The 27,423-nt window shown below is 36.8% G+C and overlaps 1 protein-coding gene across 9 annotated transcripts in view; it reads right to left on the bottom strand.

Moving 5' to 3' along the window:
* Positions 1–27,423, bottom strand: part of DMD (dystrophin) — a 2,362,639-nt gene that overhangs the window by 1,184,650 nt on the left and 1,150,566 nt on the right. For all 9 annotated transcript variants that reach the window (XM_070783459.1, XM_070783466.1, XM_070783462.1 and 6 more), the window contains one exon: positions 15,404–15,551. In XM_070783459.1, coding sequence (XP_070639560.1) covers positions 15,404–15,551 — 148 coding nt within the window. The remainder of the gene's footprint in view (positions 1–15,403; positions 15,552–27,423) is intronic.

Genomic DNA, 27,423 nt, shown 5'->3' with positions numbered 1-27,423 from the left:
AAGCTGAAACTCCAGTACTTTGGCCACTTGATGCAAAGAACTGACTCATTTGAAAAGACCCTGTTGCTGGGAAAGATTGAAGGCAGGAGGAGAAGGGGAAAACAGAGGATGAGATGGTTGGATGGCTTTACCGACTCAATGGAGATGAGTTTGAATAGACTCTGGGAGTTGGTGATGGACAGGGAGGCCTAGTGTGCTGTGGTCCATGGGGTTGCAAAGAGTCGGACACAACTGAGCAACTGAACTGAACTGAGGCTTCCCTCATCTTCTTTCCTGTGAAACACTTCCAAATATTCTAGTCAATTAGTCAATCCTTTTCTTGTGTTTTCCCCAACACCTGTTATTGTACATATCTTTATTACACCTCTTAGATGTTATTTTAGTTGCTTAAATATCCCTCTACTGAATGTATATTGATGTTTCAATTGTTTAAATGTCTATCATCTTTAGTGAACCTTGACTTCTCTGTGAGTAGACTAGAATTTTGTTAATTTTTATGTCCTAAGCACCTAGCACAGGGTCTGACAGAAAGTAGCTCCAAAGTAAAAGTTTGCTGAATACATGTATTGATTTTAAAGGTTAATTGAAATAGAAGGAATTGCTAGTGGTAAATGTTCAAACATAGTGGTGCTACACAGTTTCTCCAAAATAAGGGTAATTTCATGGACAGATCCATCCCTCAGGCAGGACAACTAACTGATTAGACTCCCAGCCTTATGCATGGGAATGGTTGGTGTCATGGACTCCTCTTATTTGAACATCATTACAATTCTATTTCAAAATTTCTGTTCTTCATGATATCCCAATGAGACTATGAAGGATTTAAAGAATTCTGTCTCCTTAGATGACAGTATCTTGGGTGGTTATGTACTGGTTGAATTGCCCTGAATACTCTTTTAGGGATAGTCCTGATTTTAAGATAACAATTGCAAAATCCTATAAACTACGGATTGGTAGTGTTGGCTTATTACAGCATGTGGATCTTAAACAAAGGTTTACAAGCCTCTGTTAAGCCATGCTGTGTAGCTTATTATTTTTTAAACAACTGTGTTGTTTTAAAGTTAAGGTTGTTTCAGCAATCCATTGTTAATATTTAAAAATACATATATTGTCCTTTTGTAAGCACATACAAGTGTCATATATTATTTAAAAACAAATAGAAATTCAAGGGCAAAAATGTTTGAAAATGTATTATTTACAAATAGCAGTAAAAGGGATTTTCAAAATAAATCCATGTTAACTAGGATTTACAATACAATATAAGCCTGTACTATTAGTTGTAATGCCAGGATTTCGATAACTATGCTGGAACATTAAATTTATTCCTTTTCACAGCCTGAAGACATTTTAATGTCTGAGTAGCAATAAGAACAAATTACCTAAAAACTTTTAATAGTGTATAATAAATTAAGACTGAATGGTAATGCAAAAGTGGGTACAACAGGATGAAATTATGAATCTCATATAATGATCCAACAACACTTAAAGTGTGAAAACAACATTGGTATTCTGGAATATACGACCACAGTTGATCCTAATTGTTTTTCTCCTGTCAAATAGAAATTGCACATCAATCTCAAAGTATTGCACACTGTTCATTACATGCAAATGGTTATGCTGTGCAGGCTCTCCAAGGGTACTCAAACGTATTTACAAAAGGAACCAGGCTAGAAGAAGAGTTTCTCTGATGGCACTAGGTCTCCATTAGAGTTCTTCACTTATAAGCAATAGAAACTGTCTCTGCCAGTAAGGAAATCCACATTCAGAAAATGGAGTTCAGAGGATGGAAGGGAAAAATCAAAGAATCAAACTTGGGACAATCAGGACTCTAGAGGGAGCCCACAGCAAGGGTCGCTTGTTGGTGTTGACCAGGCATTCTCTTTAGAACGGACGAAGTCCAAACTTATCTCTTCTCTCAAGTTTAAAAGTCTCAAGAAAGAAAATGATTAGCCCAGCTTGGGTCCTATGCTTAGGACCATAGAGGTGATGGGAGAAATGCTCTGGCAGAACAACCTCAAGAACTCTCTTGGACAAAACACTTGATTTATTGTCCCATGAAGACGCTCAGGTACTCAAGAGGACCTGGCAGTACTATTAGTAAGGATAATAGTTTTTATATTCTCTTTAAAATGTTTAAGTCCACCACACACTACTTAAGTGACTTTAAAATCTTTTTATTTTTAATCTTACCCCTTCTTCTAATGCATGGAGTTGGAAGTTGACTCTAATAACAAGTCTATTTTGATTTACGTTTTCTTACCATGACTTTTAGTGTATTTGATAATCATGGTTGAAGTCTATTTTACTGTTATCTCAAGCAACAAAGAATATTTAAAGAGATGGTAAGAAGGACCCTTGCACTTTTATTGCAACTTTTTATTACACTATTACTCTATCTTCTAAAGCAAGAGTTAATAAACTTTTTCTGTAAAAAGCTACATAGTTCATATTTGGGCCTTTGTGAGCCAGGCAGTCTCCATGGTAACCACTTATCTTTGCCTCTGTAGCCAGAAAGCAGTTATAGATAGTAAATAAATGTGGTAGGGTTCCAATAAAACTATTTGCAAAAACAGGCAGCTAGCAGGATTTGGCCCCATAAGATACCTTTTATGGAGAATTTAATATTCACAGTGTCAATAATATTTAGTGTACTATGTAGTATATCAAACTCCTTTAATTGTCAAACATCTGAAGGATGTCATAGGTGAGATATTTACTCTAATAATGATCAGTTCAGCGTTCCACATGGAGTTCTAGAGCCTATGGTAGCAATATTAGTTTGTTTCAGGTTGAATTATTCCTCAAAATGATCCAATTAAGTAAAATGAATGACTATATCTAGGACAAGGAGGGCACTAAAACTTCGAGGACTCTAAATCTATAAAGTAAAATTATTTATTGACAAAGAGAAAGTAATTGTGAGCCAATAAAATCTCAAGGTGAAATATGCCACTACGTGGTCTGATATGCACTCATATTAGACTTCTCTACTATCTTTCACTCACTCATGTCCCTGAATCTTTCCTCCTTACTAGTTTTGATCAAAATAGCCTAAAACAAGTTTACTGCCAGTAAAGTGCTGTCAACTCTAGCTTCACAAAAGAACAAGAATTTAAAAATTTGTTAACTATGATGTTTGCAAACAACCCTGATCTCTGGCTTGTACCTATAATTTGGTTCTACAGTAGGAAGATTCACCGTTCTTATGACTAGATACTTGCTATTCAGCTTGATGAATAGTTCATCCTGAACCAACTCATCTGTGAACAGGCCTCTTGTACTATAATTTGTCAATTTTATCATCGTTCAAAATTTACAACTCATGTCAGAACATTTTCTCAGTCTCTTTGTATGACTTGTTCAGAGCGAGCTCTCTCCTTATGTTGCCTTTCACCATATTGCTCTTTTCTGTTTCCTAAAATCTTCTCCCAGTTGGCTTTGGGAATCCCAGCAGTGTTATGGAGGAGTGACAAATCTGACTCTCTGCGACTCCATGGACCGTTGCCCACCAGGCTCCTCTGTCCATGGTATTTTCCAGGCAAGAATACTGGAGTGGGTTGCCATTTCTTTCTCGAGGGGTTCATCTCAACCCAGGGATCAAATATGCCTCTATGTCTCTTGCATTGGCTGGCAGATTCTTTACCACTTGCGCTAACTGGGTAAGAAATACTTAACTGCTGTAGAAAAACACTTATTTTGCTATGCTGGCTCCAGTGTTAACATGTTGTCATGCATTTCTACCTTGGCCTTCATATGCTGATGCTGAAGCTGAAACTCCAATACTTTGGCCACCTGATGCGAAGAACTGACTCCTTGGAAAAGACCCTGATTCTGGGAAAGATTGAAGGCAGGAGGAGAAGGGGACAACAGAGGACGAGATGGTTGGATGGCATCACTGACTTGATAGACATGAGTTTGAGTAAGCTCCAGGAGTTGGTAATGGACAGGGAGGCCTGCCTGGTGTGCTGTAGTCCATGTGGTCGCAAAGCGTGGGACACAACTAAGCGACTGAACTGAACTTTATGTGATGAACACATGAGGCTGTGAGCTTACTAAAGGAAAGGGGACACTTTGCCAAGTTTGTATCCCTAGTCACAAGCCAAGTGCCTCCCTTGCACACAGTAGGCTGACACTAAACGTTTGTCGAATGAATTTTGATATTTATGATATACTCAAAGGATCAGAGAATAGAAGCCATCATATTGTTAAACTTTCAGCAAATATGAGTGTTTCAAGTATTTTGTACAAAGAAGAGAGGGTGGCTCCATGAAAGGAAGATTTTCTTGCATAGAAGATGGGGTAAAAATGGCAGAAAGTACAAGTTTGGGGATAGTTTGTTTAGGCAAATAATATGATGAAAATATAATTCATTTATCCAATTATTCATTATAGTGAATATAATGTGTTACATGTATGAAAAGATTGTTCTAGGTACTGAGGGTATATTGGGAACCATGAAACACAAGGTCCCTGCAAGATTTACATTCTGGTAGGAACTAGAGAAAATAAACGTGCATATATTAAAATTTCAAAAATTGACAGTGTTATGATGAAACTGAAGCAGGATAATTCGGAGAGAAATTAAGCCTGTGTGTGTATGGCCTTTTTAAAACAGGAGAATTTACAAAAAGCATATCTGAGAAGATAACATCAGAACACAGATATATGTAAGTAGAGAAGTGTACAAAAGTCCTGAGAGGGAGGGAATTAGGACACAGGGGATAAAGACTGTGGATAGGGTAGAACCTCTAGCAAAAAGAAAAACAAATTTAATGGAAGGAACTAGCGTTAGAAGGAATAGGAAGAAGGTATGCGAGGAGAGACAGCAATGAGATCAGAGTGGCTGGAACATCCTCTTTGCAAAGTATTGTACATAAAAATTACCGAATGGCACCCCACTCCAGTACTCTTGCCTGGAAAATCCCATGGATGGAGGAGCCTGGTAGGCTGTAGTCCATGGGGTCATGAAGAGTTGGACACTTACTGAGTGACACTTTCACTTTTCACTTTCATGCATTGGAGAAGGAAATGGCAACCCACTCCAGTGTTCTTGCCTGGAGAATCCCAGGGATGGGAGAGCCTGGTGGGCTGCCGTCTATGGGGTTGCACAGAGTTGGACATGCCTGAAGCGACTTAGCAGCAGCAGCAGCAGCATTAATTAAGCATTAATTAAATAATTAATTAATTTTCATTAAATAATTTATGTTTCACAATGCTTCCATGCTGATGTGAGCAGGGTTTTTTCCCCCCAATTTGGAGTTTGGAATTAGTATGCTTCACTTTACGTATTTTTTGTAGATTCTTACTCTCCTGATAATTTCTTACTCTAAGAATGGGGATCTCTTGGGGATGATGTGTTTTCATGCATTTTAAGCGGCTCTTTACTGCTATGGCTATTACAGTAACTTATAGTTTCAGTTCTTATTTCTTTTCCATAATGCATAGCAATTTTTCATCTTAAACATACCATGCTGCACAACAGAACTTGAAGAACAAGCCACTGAGATTATCCAATTATTTTAATATACTTATTTTACAAAAGACATTTGATAGGCAACAACTTAGAGCCCCTCTCTGACTTTCTGTCCTTTGCTAAACTCCCTATAAATCTGTTACTACTTCTGAAAAGACGCATAGGAGCCAAGAAGTTACAGAGGAGTTTCTAAGCAGCAATAAAAGGCAAACAATATTTAAGTAAGAATGAAGTGCCCAACTGTTTAACTGTATTGAGAGACTGAATTCTCATGCCTCTACCAGCTAATAACATTGGAAAGCTTATTTTAAGATGCATTCCCATACTTACACATCACTGTAACCCTAAAGCAAGGGACTAGAGACAAATTATCTTTGCAGCAAATTTTCATGTTGATTCCCTTATGTTAGTGTACATCCTCCAGTTACATAAAGCAGGGCAGCTTTGAGACCACCAAACACAATTTTATGAAATTTTATTACTGCTGAGGAAATATAAAGGGCCAGCAATTGTATGAATTATTCTTAACACTGGGGTCCCAATGAAGGGCAACAGATGGCAGAAATTTTTACTCAAATTATTTTTTTTTTCATTAAAGTCTCTATCAGCATTTGAGTCCCAGCAGTGTGACTATTAAGAAGCCCTCAAACTCACCAGCCAGCTGGTAAAATCAGCACTATAAAAACCCAACTCTACAGAAAACATACTTGTATTCAATTTGGTCTTTTACACCATATGCCTTTTTTCTAGATAGCCTTTGATTTACTCCATATTCTAAAGTCAGTTATCTCCAGTAAAGTCCTTTGGGGGAGTACCTTACTAATTAGTTATTAAAGTATATCCAAATAAAAATACAAAAATTCACTATAGCAGATAGTGTCAGTGACCCATGCACATTTATTCAACACTCTTTGTTTCCGGGCAAGCCAGTGATTTTTCAGTGATGGTGTCTGCCACTTGAGGGGCTCAGAAAGCGAGGTGAGGATAATTACAAAGTCTAGGTATCTCCTTTAAGAGGAAGACAGCTTTTTTTTTTTTTTAAATGAACTCACTTGTCTCAAATGTTGGAGCAGGAGTTATCCAGCTCCAATGTATTCTTGGAATCTAAACTTGTAAGAACTGGGTCCTTTACAAAGTGCTTTGGAATTTTCCTCCATCACAAATAGCCAATGTAAGGCAAAGCTGAAGAGCAGCTAAAATTGTCTGTGACTCTCTTTTATATGCTTCTTTTTTGCCTTCCCTTTGCCAACTCCAAGAAGCTAGTGCCTTTTCCCTTGATTTATTTCCTCATCTGAGAGATCACAGTAATGTTACGACTATATAATTTATATGTAATTTTTCATTCTCCATGCAAATTTCTAATTTGAGAAAAGAAAAAAGTGCATTTTTCTTAACTAGACAATGAATTTAAATAATTATTTTGAGATTTGATGGTGAACATAAACATTATGATATGACATACTTAATCCATGTTGTTTAAGTATCTATAATCACAATGAATTAAAGTGTATCATTATGTTACAAAGCTAAGCTTTTAACTGTATTTATTTACAGCAATACACAAAAATACATTGTAATTCTAATACAATATAAATTATGAAGGAATGAAGCACAGTTGTAATGTTGAAAGATATACTAGAGACTGACTTTAAGAAGATATTTTGCCTAAAAACAGCAGATAACTAATGCCACAATAACACACTGCTGCTTTATTCCCTATGCTTACCATTCACTAATTTAAAGCCAAAAATGTTTTATCTAAATAATCCTACTTCTGCTTACTTCCTGAAGTTAATTTCAAATGGAATTTAAGATCTGATAGAGTGCCTGATGAACTTTGGACTGAGGTTCGTGACACTGTACAGGAGACAGGGATCAGGACCATCCCCATGGAAAAGAAATGCAAAAAAGCAAAATGGCTGTCTGGAGAGGCCTTAAAAATAGCTGTGAAAAGAAGAGAAGCAAAAAGCAAAGGAGAAAAGGAAACATATAAGCATCTGAATGCAGAGTTCCAAAGAATAGCAAGAAGAGATAAGAAAGCCTTCCTCAGCGATCAATGCAAAGAAATAGAGGAAAACAACAGAATGGGGAAGAATAGAGATCTCCTCAAGAAAATTAGAGCTACCAAGGGAACATTTCATACAAAGATGGACTCGATAAAGGACAGAAATGGTATGGACTTAACAGAAGCAGAAGATATTAAGAAGAGGTGGCAAGAATACACAGAAGAACTCTACAAAAAAGATCTTCACAACCAAGATAATCATGATGGTATGATCACTCACCTAGAGCCAGACATCATGGAACGTGAAGTCAAGTGGGCCTTAGAAAGCATCACTACGAACAAAGCTAGTGGAGGTGATGGCATTCCAGTGGAGCTATTTCAAATCCTGAACGATGAGGCTGTGAAAGTGCTGCACTCGATATGCCAGCAAATTTGGAAAACTCAGCAGTGGCCACAGGACTGGAAAAGGTCAGTTTTTATTCCAATCCCAAAGAAAGGCAATGACAAATAATTGTCAAACTACCACACAATTGCACTCATCTCACATGCTAGTAAAGTAATGCTCAAAATTCTCCAAGCCAGGTTTCAACAGTTCGTGAACTGTGAACTTCCAGATGTTCAAGCTGGTTTTAGAAAAGGCAGAGGAACCAGAGATCAAATTGCCAACATCCGCTGGATCATCGAAAAAGCCAGAGAGTTCCAGAAAAACATCTATTTCTGCTTTATTGACTATGCCAAAGCCTTTGACTGTGTGGATCATAATAAACTGTGGAAAATTCTGAAACAGATGGGAATACCAGACCACCTGACCTGCCTCTTGAGAAATCTGTATTCAAGTCAGGAAGCAACAGTTAGAACTGGACATGGAACAACAGACTGGTTCCAAATAGGAAAAGGAGTACGTCAAGGCTGTATATTGTCATCCTGCTTATTTAACCTATATGCAGAGTACATCATGAGAAACGCTGGGCTGGAAGAAGCACAAGCTGGAATCAAGATTGCTGGGAGAAATACTAATAACCTCAGATATGCAGATGACACCACCCTTATGGCAGAAAGTGAAGAGGAACTAAAAAGCCTCTTGATGAAAGTGAAAGAGGAGAGTCAAAAAGTTGGCTTAAAGCTCAACATTCAGAAAACGAAGATCATGGCATCTGGTTCCATCACTTCATGGGAAATAGATGGGGAAACAGTGGAAACGGTGTCAGACTTTATTGTTGGGGGCTCCAAAATCACTGCAGATGGTGACTGCAGCCATGAAATTAAAAGACACTTGTTCCTTGGAAGAAAAGTTATAACCAACCTAGATAGTATATTGAAAAGCAGAGACGTTACTTTGCCAACAAAGGTCCATCTAGTCAGAGCTATGGTGTTTCTAGTGGTCATGTATGGATGTGAGAGTTGGACTGTGAAGAAAGCTGAGCACCGAAGAATTGATGCTTTTGAACTGTGGTGTTGGAGAAGACTCCTGAGAGTCCCTTGGACTGCAAGGAGTTCCAACCAGTCCATTCTGAAGGAGATCATCCCTGGGTGTTATTTGGAAGGAATGATGTTAAAGCTGAAGCTCCAGTACTTTGGCCACCTCATGCGAAGACTTGAGTCATTGGAAAAGACTCTGATGTTGGGAGGGATTGGGGGAAGGAGGAAAAGGGGATGACAGAGGACGAGATGGCTGGATGGCATCACCGACTCGATGGATCTGAGTTTGAGTGAACTCCAGGAGTTGGTGATGGACAGGGAGGCCTGGCATGCTGCGATTCATGGGGTCGCAGAGTCGGACCACACTGAGCGACTAAACTGAACTGAACTGCACTGCACTGCTTGCTCATGGTAATGTTTTTATAAAGGACTGTTAACTTTTAATACGGTTCACTAAGTAGCACTATCTAATCAAATCAATAGGCTTCATATCCACTAATAGAAAGGTATCCCACTTTTTAAAATACTCAAGCTAATTTTGATTTTTATTAGTTCTACTGTCAACTTCTAGAATTTTCAACTCCATTAAAATAACAACCCATGCTTTAAAACTTATTTCTTTCTAATTTAGAAGAACATGTAGAGCTAAATATTAGCATGTTATGATTTCCACTTTTCTGTTTTCACTCAACATATTGTTGGCTCACCAATTCACTCGGTCACTAGATGAGTTGACATTATTTTTATAACTTTCCTTCATGATGCTTAGCTTTCCCTTTGAAAACTCTCATTAACATTTACTCTTTTAGTTCTAAAAGGAGGTAAACATGCCAGCTTTCTGAGAAAGATTTGTTTGGTTGAAGTGGAAGTTTCCTCACTTTTTAATCCAAGAGTTATACTTTGAGAAAATGTAACAAGACATAAAAATAAGCATTATTGAAAATACCTGGTTATTCAATCTATATTTCAGATGTTTGGGGATAGCAATTCAGTAAATGCACTTCTGTTCTCATAGATACAGGTTAATCACTTAGGAAGTGTGATTAGTTAGACTAATGTGTAATGAGTAATTATTTTGTGGAGAATGAAATTTTAAGTACTTTATGCACATCTCATTTTTATTATTATTTAGAACAAAACAGATGTAGAGACTTAAGACACTTCATAGGATTCTGTAGCTATTAAAGGAGGTGGAATTAGAACCCACACTTTTTGAATATGGCTTCCAACTTCTTAGCCAATCTTCAGAATTTCTACTATAAGCTAATGTGGCATGTCACTATTTTGTGGATGATAAAATTCTGTATATGTACTCAATCACTGCTTGTTGAATGAATATTTAAGACATGCACAAATAACTAAGTGAGCTTATTAACAGACCAATTTTAGTGGCATATCACATGATTGATATTTTCTCATATAAAAATATGATATTTTTAAAAGATTTCCCATGCTGCATGACATTTTTAGAATATCTTGAAAAATATTAATTAATATACTTAATTTTATCACTCAGTTGTGATGGGGAAAAAACAGCTGAGTTGCATGGAGCCAGGCAATCTTTTCTTTACACTATTGGTAGCAACTTTATTTTGAGTAATAACACCAAATGTCAGTAGGATTTATCTTTTTTAAATTAAAAATAGAAATAAAATGCAGCTTAATAGAAGTATATACAGACAAGCACATAATGTGCGATGATTTATCATTTTATTTCCTATCTAGACATGATATATGGGCTTCCCTGGTGGCTCACATGGTAAAGAATCCACCTACAATGAGGGAGACCTGGGTTCGATCTGTGGGATGGGAATATCCCCTGGAGGAGGGCATGGCAACCCACTCCGGGCAACCCACTCCAATAATCTTGCCTGGAGAATTCCCACCTACAAAGGAGCCTGGCGGGCTGCAGTCCAGGGGGTTGCAAAGAGTCAGACACAATTGAGCAACTAAGCATAGCACAGACACATTTGCTGAAACTCATACAGATGAGGTTTTAAACATCAGTGTACCCTTTTAAATATCTGTTTAGTACATGGCCTACTTGGTTGATATTCCTCAAAGTAACCATTACAAGTTCAGGGCAACAAATCTATCTGCTGCCAACCTGTAGCATCTACATTTTATTTCCTAAAATAATTCCTCATCAAAAACTTAGATCCTCTTATTCATTGTTGGGATTCCCTGGTGGCTCAGTGATAAAGAATCCACCTGCCAATGCAGGAGATGCAGGTTCAATCCCTGGGTCAGGAAGACACCGTGGAGTAGGAAGTATCCACCCACTCCAGCATTCTTGCCTGGAGAATCCCATGAACCGGGGAGCCTGGTGGGTTATGGTCCATGGGGTCACAAAAGAGTAGGACATGACTGAGCGACTAAACAACAACAAGAATAATTCATTGTTAGTTAATCAATAATGATAATGACCAAGAGAGCTGAAATTACCAGATTTCATTTGTCTTATCAATGGATATGGCTGATAGTGTCTTTCTGGACCCTTTTCTGAGACTTAACAGACTAGAAAGATAACCTCAGTTTTCTTAAATGTATGTGTGTCTATGCGGGTATACACAAGTGTGTATGCAGGATTTTGGACCTTCTTAATCACAGGGGGAGGGGGGAAGGACACTGTAACTGTTTAGAAGATTTGTGTTACCATTCACAGTTCCTTAGCCAGAAAAACTTTTTCCAAGTATAAAAGAAGTTCCTTTTATACCTTATGTATGTACTGTGTGCTATGCTTAGTCTCTCAGTCATGTCCAACTCTTTTTGACCACATGGACTATAGCTACCAGGCTCCTCTGTCCATGGGGATTCTCCAGGCAAGAATACTGGAGTGGGTTGCTATGCCCTTCTCCAGGGGATCTTCCCAACCCAGGGATTGAACCAAGCACTCCTATATTGCAGGCAGATTCTTTACTATCTGAGCCACCAACGAATGAGTAAAAAAACAGACTAAATAAAATAGTTTTTTTAAAAAATTATCCAATTAAAGGAAACAAAGTTCTGATGAAATGTTCACTTACATCTAAATCCCAGTGTGAAGAAGTAGAGACCTTTAGTCATTCTCAAGGCAAGTAAAATTATTGTATATTGAACAGCTTTAAGATTGTATAGAGGGCTTCCCCGGTGGCTCAGTGGTGAAGAATCCACCAGCAATGCAGGAGACCCAGGTTGGGTCCCTGAATCAGAAAGATCCCTTGGAGGAGGGCATGGCAACCCACTCCAGTATTCTTGCCTGGAGAATTACATGGACAGAGGAGCCTGGAGGGCTACAGTCCATAGGGTCACAAAGAGTTGGACACAACTGAAGCAACTTAGCATGCATGCATGCAAGATTGTATAGAAGCAAACATAACAAAAATCAAATGACATTAAATTTGTTTTGGACTTCTGCCTCTAGCCTAGACTAGATTTAACTTCTTGGCTAAAAATTTTTAAAAATGAACAAAATGTATGAAACAGTACTTTTTAAAAGACACTGGACACTGGGTAATTAAAACCAGTCATTTCTGAACAATTAGAAACAAATGAGAACCAATGAGGTGAGCCCTACAGTTGCCCCAGCTTACTCTATGAATAGAGTTCCAAGCTATGACAAAGGACAAGGGCAGAAAACAGGGCGTCTTCTTTAGATGAGGAGATGGAGCTGGGTATCGAAGGGAACCAAAGTAGCTAGAGTCACAAGGCAGAGCATCAGAGAGGGGACAGATATACAGAGAATAAACATTGGAGATCTGCAGAGAGCACCCTTCCAGTTTCCAGTTAAATCCTAACCAGTTCCCATATGACAAGTGAAAATGAAAGTGAAAGTCACTTAGTTGTGTCCAACTCTTTGTGACCCCATGGACTATATAGTCCATGGATTTCTAGGCCAGAATACTGGATTGGGTAGACTTTCCCTTCTCCAGGGGATCTTTCCAACCCAGGGATCAAATCCAGGTCTCCTGCATTGCAGGCAGATTCTTTACCAGCTGAGCCACAAGGGAAGCACAAGAATACTGGAGAAGGTAGCCTATCCTTTCTCCAGCAGATCTTCCCGACCCAGGAATCAAACTGGGGTCTCCTGCATTACAGGTGGATTCTTTACCAACTGAGCTACCAGGGAAGCACAACAACAAGAAACTACCAACGTCAAGGGAAAGAACTATACACAGTAATTAAAGCAGACAATCACCGGAGCTCACATATGGCTGGGAGAGTACCCGTTCCTGCCAGACACAGTGGAAAACATCATACAAAAACATCAGAGCGAGTATTCAGATGGGTTTTGCTTCAGTAGTGAGGAAAATTTAGCCCTAGATTTTAGGTTGTTCTGCTCAAAACTCAAAGTATATGAGTAATACACTCCAAAGATCAAACTATTTCCAAGCAAAAATAACTATGTTTCAGTACAAAGGTCAACAATATTTATCTGCACAAATATATCAAGCACTCAACAAGTTAAAATTCACATCTGGTATCTAATCAAAAATTACCAGTCATCCAAAGAAGCAGGAAAATAACACTCATAGAAAGGAGAAAAAATAATTGGAATTGACCGAAAATAGACAGAGATGATAGTACTGGTAGACAAGAAACATTATAACTGTTATTGTAACTGTATTCCATATTTCCCAGAAGGTAAAGATTGAATGTTGAGGTCTGTTAAGATATTAACATGGAAAATGTTAAAATTCTCAAACCACATTTCAGCATTGTATTGAATCACACAAGACAACAATGTATGAGGTTAAAATTATACACTAGATGAGATAAACCACAGACTAGATAAGCTAAAAAATAGATTGGTCCATTTGACAATAGGAATTATTTAAAATGAATTACAGAGAAAATAAGACTGAAAATAAAAAGAACAGAACATCAGTGAGTGGCATAATATACGCTATCAGAGTCCCTGAAAAGGGCAAGGAGCAGAAAAATATTATTTTTAAGTAACACCTTTAAAATTTCTAAATTTGATTAAAACTATGAACACACAAATCCAAGAAGCTTAACAGACCACAAGAATAAGAAACATGAAGAAAACTATACCAAGGAATATCATAAACCCATTGCTCAATTCCCAAAAACACTCCCTAATAAACCTTCTGTATCCATTGCTGAGTGAGATGACAAGCTGAAATATATACCAATATCCATATCAAAACAACCACTCTCTGTGGAGTAGAAGGTGGGTATATATTTACCTACAATACACCTCTACAGTGCCTCATTTTTTATAATGAGTATATATTATTTTTATAACAAAACAGATTAATATGTATAACTACCTTGGGACAGACATCTTTCAAAATGGCAAGAGGTTTATAAATCTCCCCCAAAATACCTTATATTTCTTTCTTTAAGTCAGAGACCTGGTGATGCTACATTGGCTCAAAATTCACTTTAGTGCTATTAAAAATATATTTTCTGTATGATGTCAGATTAGAAATCGATGAATTTCCTCTATCTGCAATGGTAATGCTGATGAGTATAAAGATTTGATTGATATACACATAATTACACAAAATTTTACAATATTAATTTTCTACATTTACATAGCTTACATATATATAGGGGTGTATAAATGGTTACTTTAATATCAAAAGGCATCTTTTCTATGCAAAAAATATTCGAAAAAGGAGAATTGTTAAGTTGAAAATGATATTACTTTTATGAACCCAGCATTTTGAAATGCCTGGACTATTTAATGTATTACCCCCTTTTCTTTGCTTTCATCTGTCTTAATCAATATTTTCTGGCATTCAAAAACTGGCCACAGTTCAAATCTCCTTGACTGAAAATTGCTACCTGAACAATTTGAACTAAAAAATATTGCAAAAGTACCTAAGATTTGGTGTAGTGAACCCAGTATTTCTTATACTTAAGCCATATACTTTATAACCTAAATTATAACCTCCACAATCCACTTTATCTACATAATCAAAAGACACAGCCAGTTGAAATTAAACTGTATGATGGTTATAATCCATATGTTGCACTTCCATTAACAAAACCCATAAACAGTCAATAAGTACTGCCAATTTACTGTATTGTTTTGGCCTCTGGCCTATCTCAGAAGAAATTTTGTCAATAGAATATATAGAAATATTGCTACATCACCACAGACTGTCTTTAGGGAAACAGAACTGTAATTTTATAATGACGGATATGTCTAGTGACTACATTATTACCAAGTACACCACAAGTTCTCCTCCTGGACAAAATCCACACACTGCCCTAAAGCCACAGGACACCCTGCTGTAAGATGTTTCTCTGTATTCAAGATTCAATTACACTTTGCAGTTCATCAGATAAACCGGTTATGTCTAGACTCTCATCCTGACACAAAACGTTCCAAAATGATCATCATGACAAATTCTAGCATGTGCGGTGCTGACAACAAAAGTCAGGAAATATAAATTTCCATCATCCTTCACAACCTGAACTTAAAGAAGTTAAGCAGTCGTGATGTTGTGGTGGAGATAAAAACAGTCTGAAAAAAAGAGATTTCAAAAACTTACCTTAAGATACCATTTATATTTGGCATGTTCCCAGTTCTCAGGAATTTGTGTCTTTTTGAGAAAGTGTTCAGCTTCTGTTAGCCATTGATTAAATATCTTCATATCATAATGAAACCGTCGCCATTTTTCAACAGATCTGTCAAATTGCCTAGAAATAAAAATTAGGGATCAAGAAAAATAAATGGATTATATGGACATAGAATATATGTTATTACATTAATAAAGCTATTATTTTGATAGTTTCTCACATTTGTATATGTCAGTTTCAGTTAACATAAATAACTAATATTGAATATAGGATGAATTAAAACATTTGATAAAAGGTTGCCATTTCCCTTCAAAATGAATACACTTTGTGACTGAGAGGAAAATAGAGACAATTATTATGGAATATTAGGGTTTTCTTCCCTATGAGAATACTTAATTTTAATAAAATTTCAGAAATTTAAAAGTACATTAATACCTAATAAATTATTTTGAAGCTAGATACTAAATTTCAAAAGATTTTCTGGATCAAAAATTAGCTCATAAAGTCTGTCAATTTCAGTCATATCTTGAGCTAAAAGTGTCTGCTCATTAAAATCTTCAAGCATTCAGGATGACAGCTGTAACTTGTACATTGGCTTAGATGTAAGAAATCTACCAGTTAACTGGTATACTAGTCTTCCTTTCTCCTTTTAGTTGCATTGTATCCACTAGCATTTTAAATTGTGATGCTGAAGGAATTTTGTGAAAGGTAATGTGTCAACATCTCACATGAAAAGAACATTGAGAAGGAACTATTTGGTCATTTCTGGTCACAGAAGAGACTGAGCCAGAAATTATATGAGTCAAGGCTTTATGTTTTTGCTAAGAGACTTGCACATAAAAATCACATCAGTCAGTCAATTCAGTTGCTCAGTGGTGTCCGACTCTTTGCAACCCCATGAATCGCAGCATGCCAGGCCTCCCTGTCCATCACCAACTCCTGGAGTTCACTCAAACTCACGTCCATCGAGTCAGTGATGCCATCCAGCCATCTCATCCTCCGTCGTCCCCTTCTCCTCCTGCCCCCAATCACGCCCAGCATCAGAGTCTTTTCATAGGGCATTATAAAATAAAAAAATAGCAATAAAACACTGATTTTGGGTCCCCAGTCTAGAACAATTGCACCAGTATCTTTGGAGGTGGGACCCTGACATTGGTATTTTTAAAAGCACCCAGGTGATTCTAATGTACTGACAAGTTGAAAAATACAAAAAAAGAAAAATACTATACAGTGCAAGTTTTAAAGTCTGTGGGCTCATGATCTACTGGGTCTGCAGGGCCTGTCCAAACAGGCATTTGCCAGCATGAAACAAAAGCCATCCTGAAAATTCCTGCTTATTGAGTGACCTCATAGTACAGCTGTCTGTACAGTTCTCTGAGATCTATTCTTAAGATGCAATGGATTAGTTTTGAATATCTTGAGGATCTTCTCAGATCTCTACCTCCCCTTGGGAAATTTAAGTAATTTTAGGATCCAAATAATGTCACAATTCCCTATCGTTTTACTAGGAAAGGAATGGAATTCACATTATAAACTAAGCACTGGGGTCTGTGGATTTACATATCCCATTCCATTAACTCCTGCAACACCCTCTGCAACATACCAATTATTATTCCCATTTTTCACTGGAGAAAGGTGAGATGCTGAGTAAGTTACCAAAAGGTAAATAGATATTAAATGGCAGACCTGGAATTCTAACTCAGATCCCTCTGGTTCCAGTGGTGTCCTTTAGCACCTTACATTAAATTTTCTGGGATTTCCTTTTTTCAAGATGAATTTTCACCAAATTAAACAATTCAAAGTGATAGTTGTAAGGCTTTTTTTTTTTTCTTATTTTCTTCCACTATTTAATTATATATCTACATGTATTCTATCATGCATTCTATCAGGTATTACATTTAATGATTAACTGTATTTTCACCTTAAAAATATCTAAAACAGTATTTTGGTAGCATAAAAAGGCAGCTAATAATAGCCAAGAGAGATAGTCTCTATCACTAGCCTATAAATAATGGAGATGTAGACATAGGGGACAGACTTATGGACACAGGCAGGCGGGGAGGAAGGAGAGAGTGGGACAAATGGACAACATACACGCTACCATATGTAAAAGAGATAGCCAATGGGAATTTGCTGTGGGACGCAGGGAACTTAAACCTGGGCTCTGTAACAACTTAGACGGGTGGTAAAGGGTGGGAGGTGGGAGGGAAGTTCAAGAGGGAGGGGACGTATGTACACCTATGGCTGATTCCTGTTGATGTATGGCAGAAACTGATATAATATTATAGAGCAATTATCCTTCTACTAAAAATAAATTTATAAAATAATTATATCTTTAATAAATAATGGCATTTTATAGTTGATCAAATGTTTTATATCCATCAGCCACAAAATGATCTTGGAAATGTTTGCATGGTTAATAATAATTTTGTTTTCCTATATTTTCAGTGCTAATACCCAAAACATGACTTAAGAATACATCTGAAGAATGTATTCCCTATAAAAAGGAATTGTACATTGTGTATGTCTTACAGGCATTTGAATCACTGGAGTCAGAGAGCTGTTAAATGAGAATCTAAAATACAGTGAGTCATAGTTGGCATGGTATCGTCTTGGTGAGGCTATAGTTGATTTTAATTTTCATTATATATATATATATTAATATTGTTAAGTTTTCCTGAAATGCATACTTCATACTTTGAATATTTAGAAAAATACAATAAGTAAAATTTATTTTAAATGGAAAGTACAGGTGATTTACAATATCATATCAGTTTCAGGTGTACAATAGTGATTCAATAGTTTTGTAGACTATTCTCCATTTAAAGTTATGGCTGGGCATACACACAGAGGAAACCAGAATTGAAAGAGACACGTGTACCCCAATGTTCATCGCAGCACTGTTTATAATAGCCAGGACGTGGAAGCAACCTAGATGTCCATCAGCAGATGAATGGATAAGAAAGCTGTGGTACATATAGACAATGGAGTATTACTCAGCCATTAAAAAGAATACATTTGAATTAGTTCTAATGAGGTGGATGAAACTGGAGCCTATTATACAGAGTGAAGTAAGCCAGAAAGAAAAACACCAATAGAGTATAGTAACATATATATATGGAATTTAGAAAGATGGTAATGATAACCCTGTATGCGAGACAGCAAAAGAGACTCAGATGTATAAAACAGTCTTTTGGACTCTGTGGGAGACGGTGAGGGTGGGATGGCTTGGGAGAATGGTGCTGAAATATGTATATTATCACATGTGAAATGAATCGCCAGTCCAGGTTCGATGCATGATACAGGGTGCTTGGGGCTGGTGCACTGGGATGACCCAGAGGGATGGGATGGGGAGGGAGGTGGTGGTGGGGGTTCAGGATGGGGAACACATGTACAGCCGTGGCAGATTCATGTCAATGTATGGCAAAACCAATACAATATTGTAAAGTAATTAGCCTCCAATTAAAATAAATAAATTAAAATAAAATAAAAAATAAAATACCTAGTAAAAAATTAAAAAAAAAATAAGTTATGGCTATCTTTTAAATAATGGCTGTATTCCCTATGCTGTACACTATATCCTTGTTGTTTATTTATTTTATACGTAGTAGTTCGTGTCTCAATGCCATACCCTTATTTTGCCTCCCCCTTGGTCTCCCCACAGTTAACCACTAGTATATTCTTTGAATCTGTGATTTTGTTTCTGTTTTTTTTATACACATTCTTTTATTTTAATTTTTTAGATTCCACATATAAGAGAGAACATACTGCTAACATAGATAACATCTTTCTCTGTGTGACTTACTTCACTAAGCACAATATTTTTTAAAAGGCAATCTCACATGCTAACAACTACCATCTCCATCTTTATACACTGAGAAACAGACTGAGGCTAACCAGACCACAGAGGAGTTGTCATTTGGTCATTTTCCACCTCTGTTACAGTCATCAGCCCGCTTCCTATTCTGCTTTTTTCTATTACCCAACCACCAGATTTACCCTCTTGCCAATGCTTTTATGTCCTGGAAGGTGATTATTTCTTCAACATCTGGGCTGTAAATACTCTTCCTTCTAGGCTGCTGCAGATGTGTGCCTCCACCACTCACTGCACTGGCAGTGACCGTCTTTTAGAAGATTCCACAAAGTCTCCTCCCACCCAACCCCTCTGCCTCTTCACAGTTTATCTATCATCTAGTTTCTCCAAGAGAAGAAAACCATCAGGGCCCACACAGTTGATCATGGTACCTCTTAGGGCTGCAAGACAAAGTTGGAGATACGAACATAAGGGAAACACTCAGGCTTCTCTACTTATATTTGTGTTCCAGGTCCACAAAAATGGGGCAGGATGAAGTTGCCAGCCACCAAGGACTCTCTGCAGTCTCCCCTTCCCCCCATGCCCTACTGTCTCAGGATTTCGTGACTTTGTACATTAGTCCAGTGTGCCTGAAATGCCCTCTTTCCCTTTACTCCATTTTCACTCAACTCCTGCAAGCTGAATCTTTGCATACTTAAAGACTTGACATGAACCATTAGGTTGGCCAAAAAGGGCATCCGGGTTTTTCCTTAACATCGTTCAGAAATATCCAAACGAACTTTTTGGCCACAGCAATACTTATACTGTCACTTTGTAAATATCTTACTATAGAGCATTCAATAGTCTGCAACTGCTAAAACTTTGAAAACAGTAAAGTTGATTTAATTTTATTATTAAAATTAATGTTAAAATGAGTAACTCTATTGAAACAAAATATTAAAGAATAAAAGCATGCACTTTACATGTGATGACATTTAATGTGAGTAATAATATTTTAAACTCCATTTCAAGCATCACATAAAATTTTTAAACATACTTTCTAGCATTTTAACATGTATTGTTAACAACCAAGCATAAATCTATTCTTGAATTTACTGTGTAAAATTTCATTTTTTATCATGCCTACTTATAAAATTAAACTCTCTCCCATTAAGGAACATCCTGAATGAACAGATATAAATTTTGCTAGTTTTACAATGTTACATTTATAAATTTAATCTCTAGTCACTCACTACGCTCCCTAAATTCCTCTCATTCCATTAACTGGACATCCATGACTGAAGGAAAATGCAGCTACAACAGGAAATACATAAAGATATTACAAATACCATTAAGGGAAATAAGTGTAAGTTTTACTCTCTGTATTATTACTAGAGGGGAAAAAAAAAGTTGTTGCATTTTTTTTTTCCTGACAGCAAGAGGTAATGTAGACCTGCCTAAATAAAGGACAAAAAATGTCAGTATAAACACATGGATAATAAATCAAGTGATTTTTAAAATTTTGCAAATATTAAAATTCTCATACACTATGCAAGCAGTATTTAAAATTACACTGCTGCTTCATTTATGTGCAGCATAACTTATTTCCTGCTGTTCTAAATCAAGTTAGTCAGATTATTCTCAAGCATAAATTACATTTAGGGAGTAATTTAGGTACTTTGGGACATACTTTAACACTGTCAGGCCATTAAGGTGGTGTTGAATTCCATGAAATAGATTTAAATAAATAACACCCTAGTAGCCTTCTGACATAATCCATTGTAGCTTTATACTTAAGGTCTGCAAACTCAGCACTGGGCTGCTAAGTACTGCCTCCTACATATTTCATCTTTGATTAGGTGAGTGGGAGGGATCTTGGCTAAAGTCTCATAGTCCAAATTAGAGGAGCTGATAAATATAAGTTAAATTAGTCATTTGCCCCAAACCATAGTACCTTCCCACGCCCCCGCCCCCTGATCCCAGCTTCCCCAATAATCCAATTATTTAGTAAAACCTAAGTATTGGGTTTGGAGAAGGCAATGGCACCCCACTCCAGTACTCTTGCCTGGAAAATCCCATGGACAGAAGAGCCTGGTAGGCTGCAGTCCATGAGGTAGCTAAGAGTCGGACATGACTGAGCGACTTCACTTTGACTTTTCACTTTCATGCACTGGAGAAGGAAATGGCAACCCACTCCAGTATTCTTGCCTGGAGAATCCCAGGGACGGGGGAGCCTGGTGGGCTGCCATCTCTGGGGTCGCACAGAGTTGGACACGACTGAAGCGACTTAGCAGCAGCAGCAGCAAGTATTGGGTTGGCCAATAAATTCATTCAAGTTTTTCCATGTTTATTGGTCATTTGTATTTCTTATTTTGTGAAGATGGCAAAAGTCTTATGTTACTGTGAAACATAAAACACATCTGTGATCTTCCCTAGTGGTTCAGTGGTAAATAATCCACCTAGCAATGCAAGAGACATGGGTTCATACCCTGGTCTGGGAAGATCCCACATGCCATGGAGCAACGAAGCCTGTGCACCACAAAACAGCCTGTGCTCTAAAGCCTGGGAATCACAACTACTGAGCCCATGTGCCACAACTACTGAAGCCTGCAAGCCTGAGAGCCCATACTCCACAGCAAGAGAAGTCACTGCAACCAGAAGCCCACGCACACACTACAACTAGAGAGTAGCCATCCCTCACCACAACTAGAGAAAAACCCCATTCAGCAATGAAGACCCAGCACATTCAAAAATAACATATACACAATGGAGTATTACTCAGCCATTACAAAGAATACATTTGAATCAGTTCTAATGAGGTGAATGAAACTGGAGCCTATTATACAGAGTGAAGTAAGCCAGAAAGAAAAACACCAATACAGTATACTAACGCATATATATGGAATTCAGAAAGATGGTAACAATAACCCTGTATACGAGACAGCAAAGGAGACACTGATGTATAGAACAGTCTTTTGGACTCTGTGGGAGAGGGAGAGGGTGGGATGATTTGGGAGAATGGCATTGAAATATGTATAATATCATATATGAAACGAGTCGCCAGTCCAGGTTCGATGCACGATACTGGATGCTTGGGGCTGGTGCACTGGGACGATCCAGAGGGATGGTATGGGGAGGGAGGAGGGAGGAGGGAGGAAGGTTCAGGATGGGGAACACATGTATACCTGTGGCAGATTCTTTTTGATATATGGCAAAACCAATACAATATTGTAAAGTTAAATAAAATAAAATTAAAAATAAATAAATAAATAAAATTATTGAAAAAGCACATTCATTATTTACTAAAACTGATCATTCTATGACTAGCATCCAGATCAAGATATAAAACATTGTCTGCAGCTCAGAATTCTTCTTTGTGTCCCTTCCCACATTTTAAGAACTTCTCCCAGTTTTCTTTCAGATTGTTCTTAAAAACTTATAGGACTGCTTCATGATTATGGATACACACATTATATTAGTTATATGTGTGTTCCAAATGTTTTTTCACACTCTGTGACTTTCATTTTCACTCTCTCAATGCTGTCTTTTGATATACAGAAGTTATTAATATACAGTATAGTCCAGTTTGTTATGTTATGATTAGTACTTTATATATCTATTTAAGAAATTCTCCATTATCCAAAATTCATTTACATATACTCCTTTACTTTGTTATGAAAGTTTTGTTAGTTTGCTTTTTCCCATTCAGATGTATAATCCTCTAGCATTATATTTTTGTATGCAGTGTGAAATAGAATATATTTCTCAGCAGGGGATCTATTTTAATTTGTAAGGTAAGGCATACAAACACAACAAAGTAATGGTGTACAGTGGAAAAATAAAAGTGTGTGCTGTGAAAAGTAAGCTTCTATCCTACTTCACACACCCTCCCCCCAACTCTGCCTGTTATTGTGCTCAGTAGCTCAGTTGTGTCTGATACTTTGCGACCCCAGGGACTGTAGTCCGCCAAGCTGCTCTTCCCATGGGATTTCCCAGGCAAGAATACTGGAGTGGGTTGCCATTTCCTCCTCCAGGGGATCTTCCCGACCCAGGGACTGAACCCTCATCTCCTGCATTGCAAGTTGGTTCTTTCCCACTGAGCCATCGGGGATTCTCTCATTGTAAATAAAACTTTCATAATTTGAAATATTGATAGAGCTAGGCAAAGAAATAAACAAATACAGTGTTTTAAAGTAAGCATTCTCATTCAGTTTTATTGGATTCGATATATCCACTGCTAGCATTTTTACAGCTCTGGATCGACATATTATTTTGAAACACCCAGTTTATTTTATGTTTCATTCTCTCTGGGTTATGAGTCTGATTCTTAGGCTTCACCAGTTTGGAGTGGTTCTTTGAGTTTGTTTCTCACAGTGTTTATAATACTGGAGTTCAGGAACTCATTCTCTGGTCTCTACTCCCTCTCTTCACTGCTGAAATTCCACCCATTCTATTTCAACTGTTTCTCATAATGTTTCCATTTATTGCCACCTGAACAAACAGAATAGACAGACCTTATGTGAACTCTTTAAGACATCGACTCTTAAAGTGACCCTTTCCAATTATAGGGGACTCTTTTGCATTGCTTAAAGGGAACAGGGATATTTTTTCCCTCAAAATACAAAACAAAATCTAGTTCACCTGATTATTATAGGTGAACTCTTTGGATCTGGATCTCCTCTCTGGGTATTTCCTTATACAATGGCATTGAATCTTAAAGGTTCAACTAATATCTAGAGCAGGGGTTGGCAAACTTTATAAAGTACTTGAAAATAAATAATTTATGCCTTGTTGGCCATGCAACATTTATTACAGCTATTGAGCTCGCCCACTGTAACCCAACACCAGCCATAAATGGGTTTGGCTAGATCCCAATAAAACTCTATTTACAAAAACAGGTGTTGGGCAGGATTTGACCCACAGGCTGTACTTCACCTACCCTTCCTGTATAAACTGATTAGCACATATCCCCAGGTTCTAACCCTCACCTGAGCACTGTATCTAGCTGTTTTTTTTTTTTTTTTAATTATCCTCATCAGAACATTCTATGTGAACCTCAAACATGACTTGTTTACAAATCCTTATTTTCTTTTCTAATTCTCATAATTTTAGTTAAGGATTTTCATGCTAGAAATGTTGAGATTATCCTTTACTCTTTCTCACCATGCTGATTTCCATACCCTATAAATTCTAAACCAGAAATGACTCTTCAGTTTGACTTCTTCCTTCCAGCCCCACTTCCATAGCCTTTTTTGAAATCCTCTAACAACTTTTCCTCATGATATCCCAACTCACTTTTCCCTAGTCAGTTTCTGACCACTCTTGAACTTATGTCTACATCGCCATCCCTTCTTTCTCTTTGGTTCCAACATGAATGTTCATAGACATTTACATAGTCCATGGTGTATATACTACACTTACAAACACTGAATATCTCAAAAACTTCCATAACAATCCAACCTTTCTCCTACTATCCTTTTAACCTGGGCCTTTTGCTTTATCTTAGAATGCCACCCTTCTGCCACGTCACTTTATTCTATGAGGCCTGTCTCCCCTGCCTAAGACAAACTCCTCTCACTGCACAAAAACCTCTATTAATATATCACTTCATGTTCTAATTATGTATTTACAGAGCTGTATTTCCCAGCAGATTCTGAGCCTTTTCAGAAAGGAATACACCTCATTGACTTTTGAGTTCCTAGTCCTAAGCAAAGTTCCTGGCACATATAAGTGTTTAAATACATGTGGCGGATTCATTTCGATATATGGCAAAACCAATACAATATTGTAAAGTTAAAAAATAAAATAAAATTTAAAAAAATAAACGAATGAATAAAAGAGTTCATAAGTAATTTGCTTTGGCTCTTTTTGGTTCCTTTTAGGAGCCATGAAGGCTTGGGTACACTATTTTACCGCTCTGTATCTAGGTATACCATAAATAAAACTAGGATAATACTGCCTGCATTACACAGCACTTTGACAAGAATGAATGTATACTGTAAGCTATAGATAGCAATAACATTTCAGTACTATTGTTAAAAACAACTTAATAATTGGCACATTTTAAAACACTGATACAGAATTTAGAGCTTAAAAATATCTTAGTCTACATCATAAACCATTTCAAATATGTCAATATAGTTTCAGTAAAATGTAGCTCTTATTAACAGAAAACACAGAATGACTTTTAAATACAGATAATCTAGCTCAATACCATTCTACAAAATTAATGCACTTTATACAAACTTGCCAAGGTCTAATTTAACTCTGAAGATGAACATTTACTTAAGGACTATGACTTTTTTAAGAGGGGTGTCTCAGAATAAAGTTATATTGATAAAATTCACCTTATATCAAAGAACACAACATTAATAACTTAAAAATAATAATGATAAAGTTAAATCAATGCTTATGGCATTACTTGTAAGGATTCACAAATACTTCAGGTTATCTCTAGAAATTTTTAAAGAAATCTTAAAATTCTTTAGATTTCTAAAGTGTTTTTTTTTTTTTTTTCAATTTTTCTTGTTTCTAATTGGTATACATATCTGGAAGGAATCTAAAAATCAGTGTTATAGTACTTACTTCTATCTACAAGTAGGTAGATTTTCAAAAAAGAAGGTTAAAATAGAGAAAGCTGCATGGGAAAGCTTCAATTATCTTAAATAATGACTTTTTGAATTTTAAATACTCACAAAACCACACAGATACCCATATATATATATATATATATATATATATATATATATATATATATATATATATGTATGTATGTATGTATGTATTACACAAATCAAGAGCTTGACTTAAGTGTATAGTAAGAATATGGGGGTTTTGACTAAGCATATTATTTTGGCTTAGGGAGAGATACCCTAAATATCTCTGAGATAAATATATAAGTACCCAAATAAGTAGGTATATCTTCACCTACACTTGACATCTGTTTATTTAAGTAGCTATAAAAAGACAAGTAGAAACATCTCTGATATGGCTAATGTCTCTGGTATTTCACAAATCTCCTTTGCTCTTCTCTTTTACAAACACCTTTGCTATAGTCCAAAGTCCTAACAGACCAAGGACTGGGAAAAGGGTGCAATATTTGACAGTTCTGTCATGCTGGAAGAATATTCAGGGTATGCTATTCCTGCACTGCTTCTGAAAAAAAGAAAACAATGTAGGACTATGCTAATATTAACCTAAAAATTATGCAATCTCAACGTCTTCATTTGGCACAATTATCACCCTGTAAAAATACTCAAAGTAGCAAAAATAGTTTGCTATTAGTGAACTGCAATGTTAACTTTAATATTAGGATCTTTTGGAAAAATTAGCTACAGAAACTGATTCAGCAGTCTAAGAAAAATAATCTGAATTTCTTAAAAAGTTGAAGGTAAAATTCTTTTTGAGGACCTGATATATTATTCATGGATCTCCTTTACAAAATATGAGCATTTAATTTAAATGTACATATCTTCCACAGTATACTCTCACAATTTGTATGAAGACATACTTTCAATTTAAAACAGGCCATAGGGGTATTGAAACATGTATAATATCATATAAGAAACAAATCGCCAGTCCAGGTTCGATGCAGGATACAGGATGCTTGGGGCTGGGGCACTGGGATGACCCAGAGGGATGGTATGGGGAGGGAGGTGGGAGGGGGGTTCAGGATGGGGAACACGTGTACACCCGTGGCAGATTCATGTTGATGTATGGCAAAACCAATACAATATTGTAAAATAATTAGCCTCCAATTAAAATAAATAAATTTATATTTAAAAAAAATAAATAACACAGGCCATAGGGGACTTCCTTGGCTCTCCAGTGGGTAGGACTTTGCTTCCATGCAGGGGGTGTGGGTTCTATCTCTGGTCAGGGAAATAAGATCCCACATACCACACAGCACAGCCAAAATTAAAATAAAAAAATAAAACAGATCATAAAACAAGAAAGCTATGCAGCTTATGAAATTTGGAGAGAGATAAACATGGGTTTGAAATTCTACTTTATTGTTTAATGGTGCTTTGTAAACTTGAGCAAGTGATTTAATTTGCTGGGTTAGAATTCTCATTTGTGAAATAGCTGAGAAAAGAAGGGAATCTAAAGGCAAAGGAGAAAAGGAAAGATGCATCCATCTGAATGCAGAGTTCCAAAGAATAGCAAGGAGAGATAAGAAAGCCTTCCTCAGTGATCAAT

This window comes from Bos indicus, chromosome X, assembly GCF_029378745.1.
Source record: "Bos indicus isolate NIAB-ARS_2022 breed Sahiwal x Tharparkar chromosome X, NIAB-ARS_B.indTharparkar_mat_pri_1.0, whole genome shotgun sequence".
Taxonomy (NCBI): Eukaryota; Metazoa; Chordata; class Mammalia; order Artiodactyla; family Bovidae; genus Bos; species Bos indicus.
Note: the sequence above shows the minus strand (reverse complement) of the source record. Positions and strands in the feature narration are given on the sequence as shown.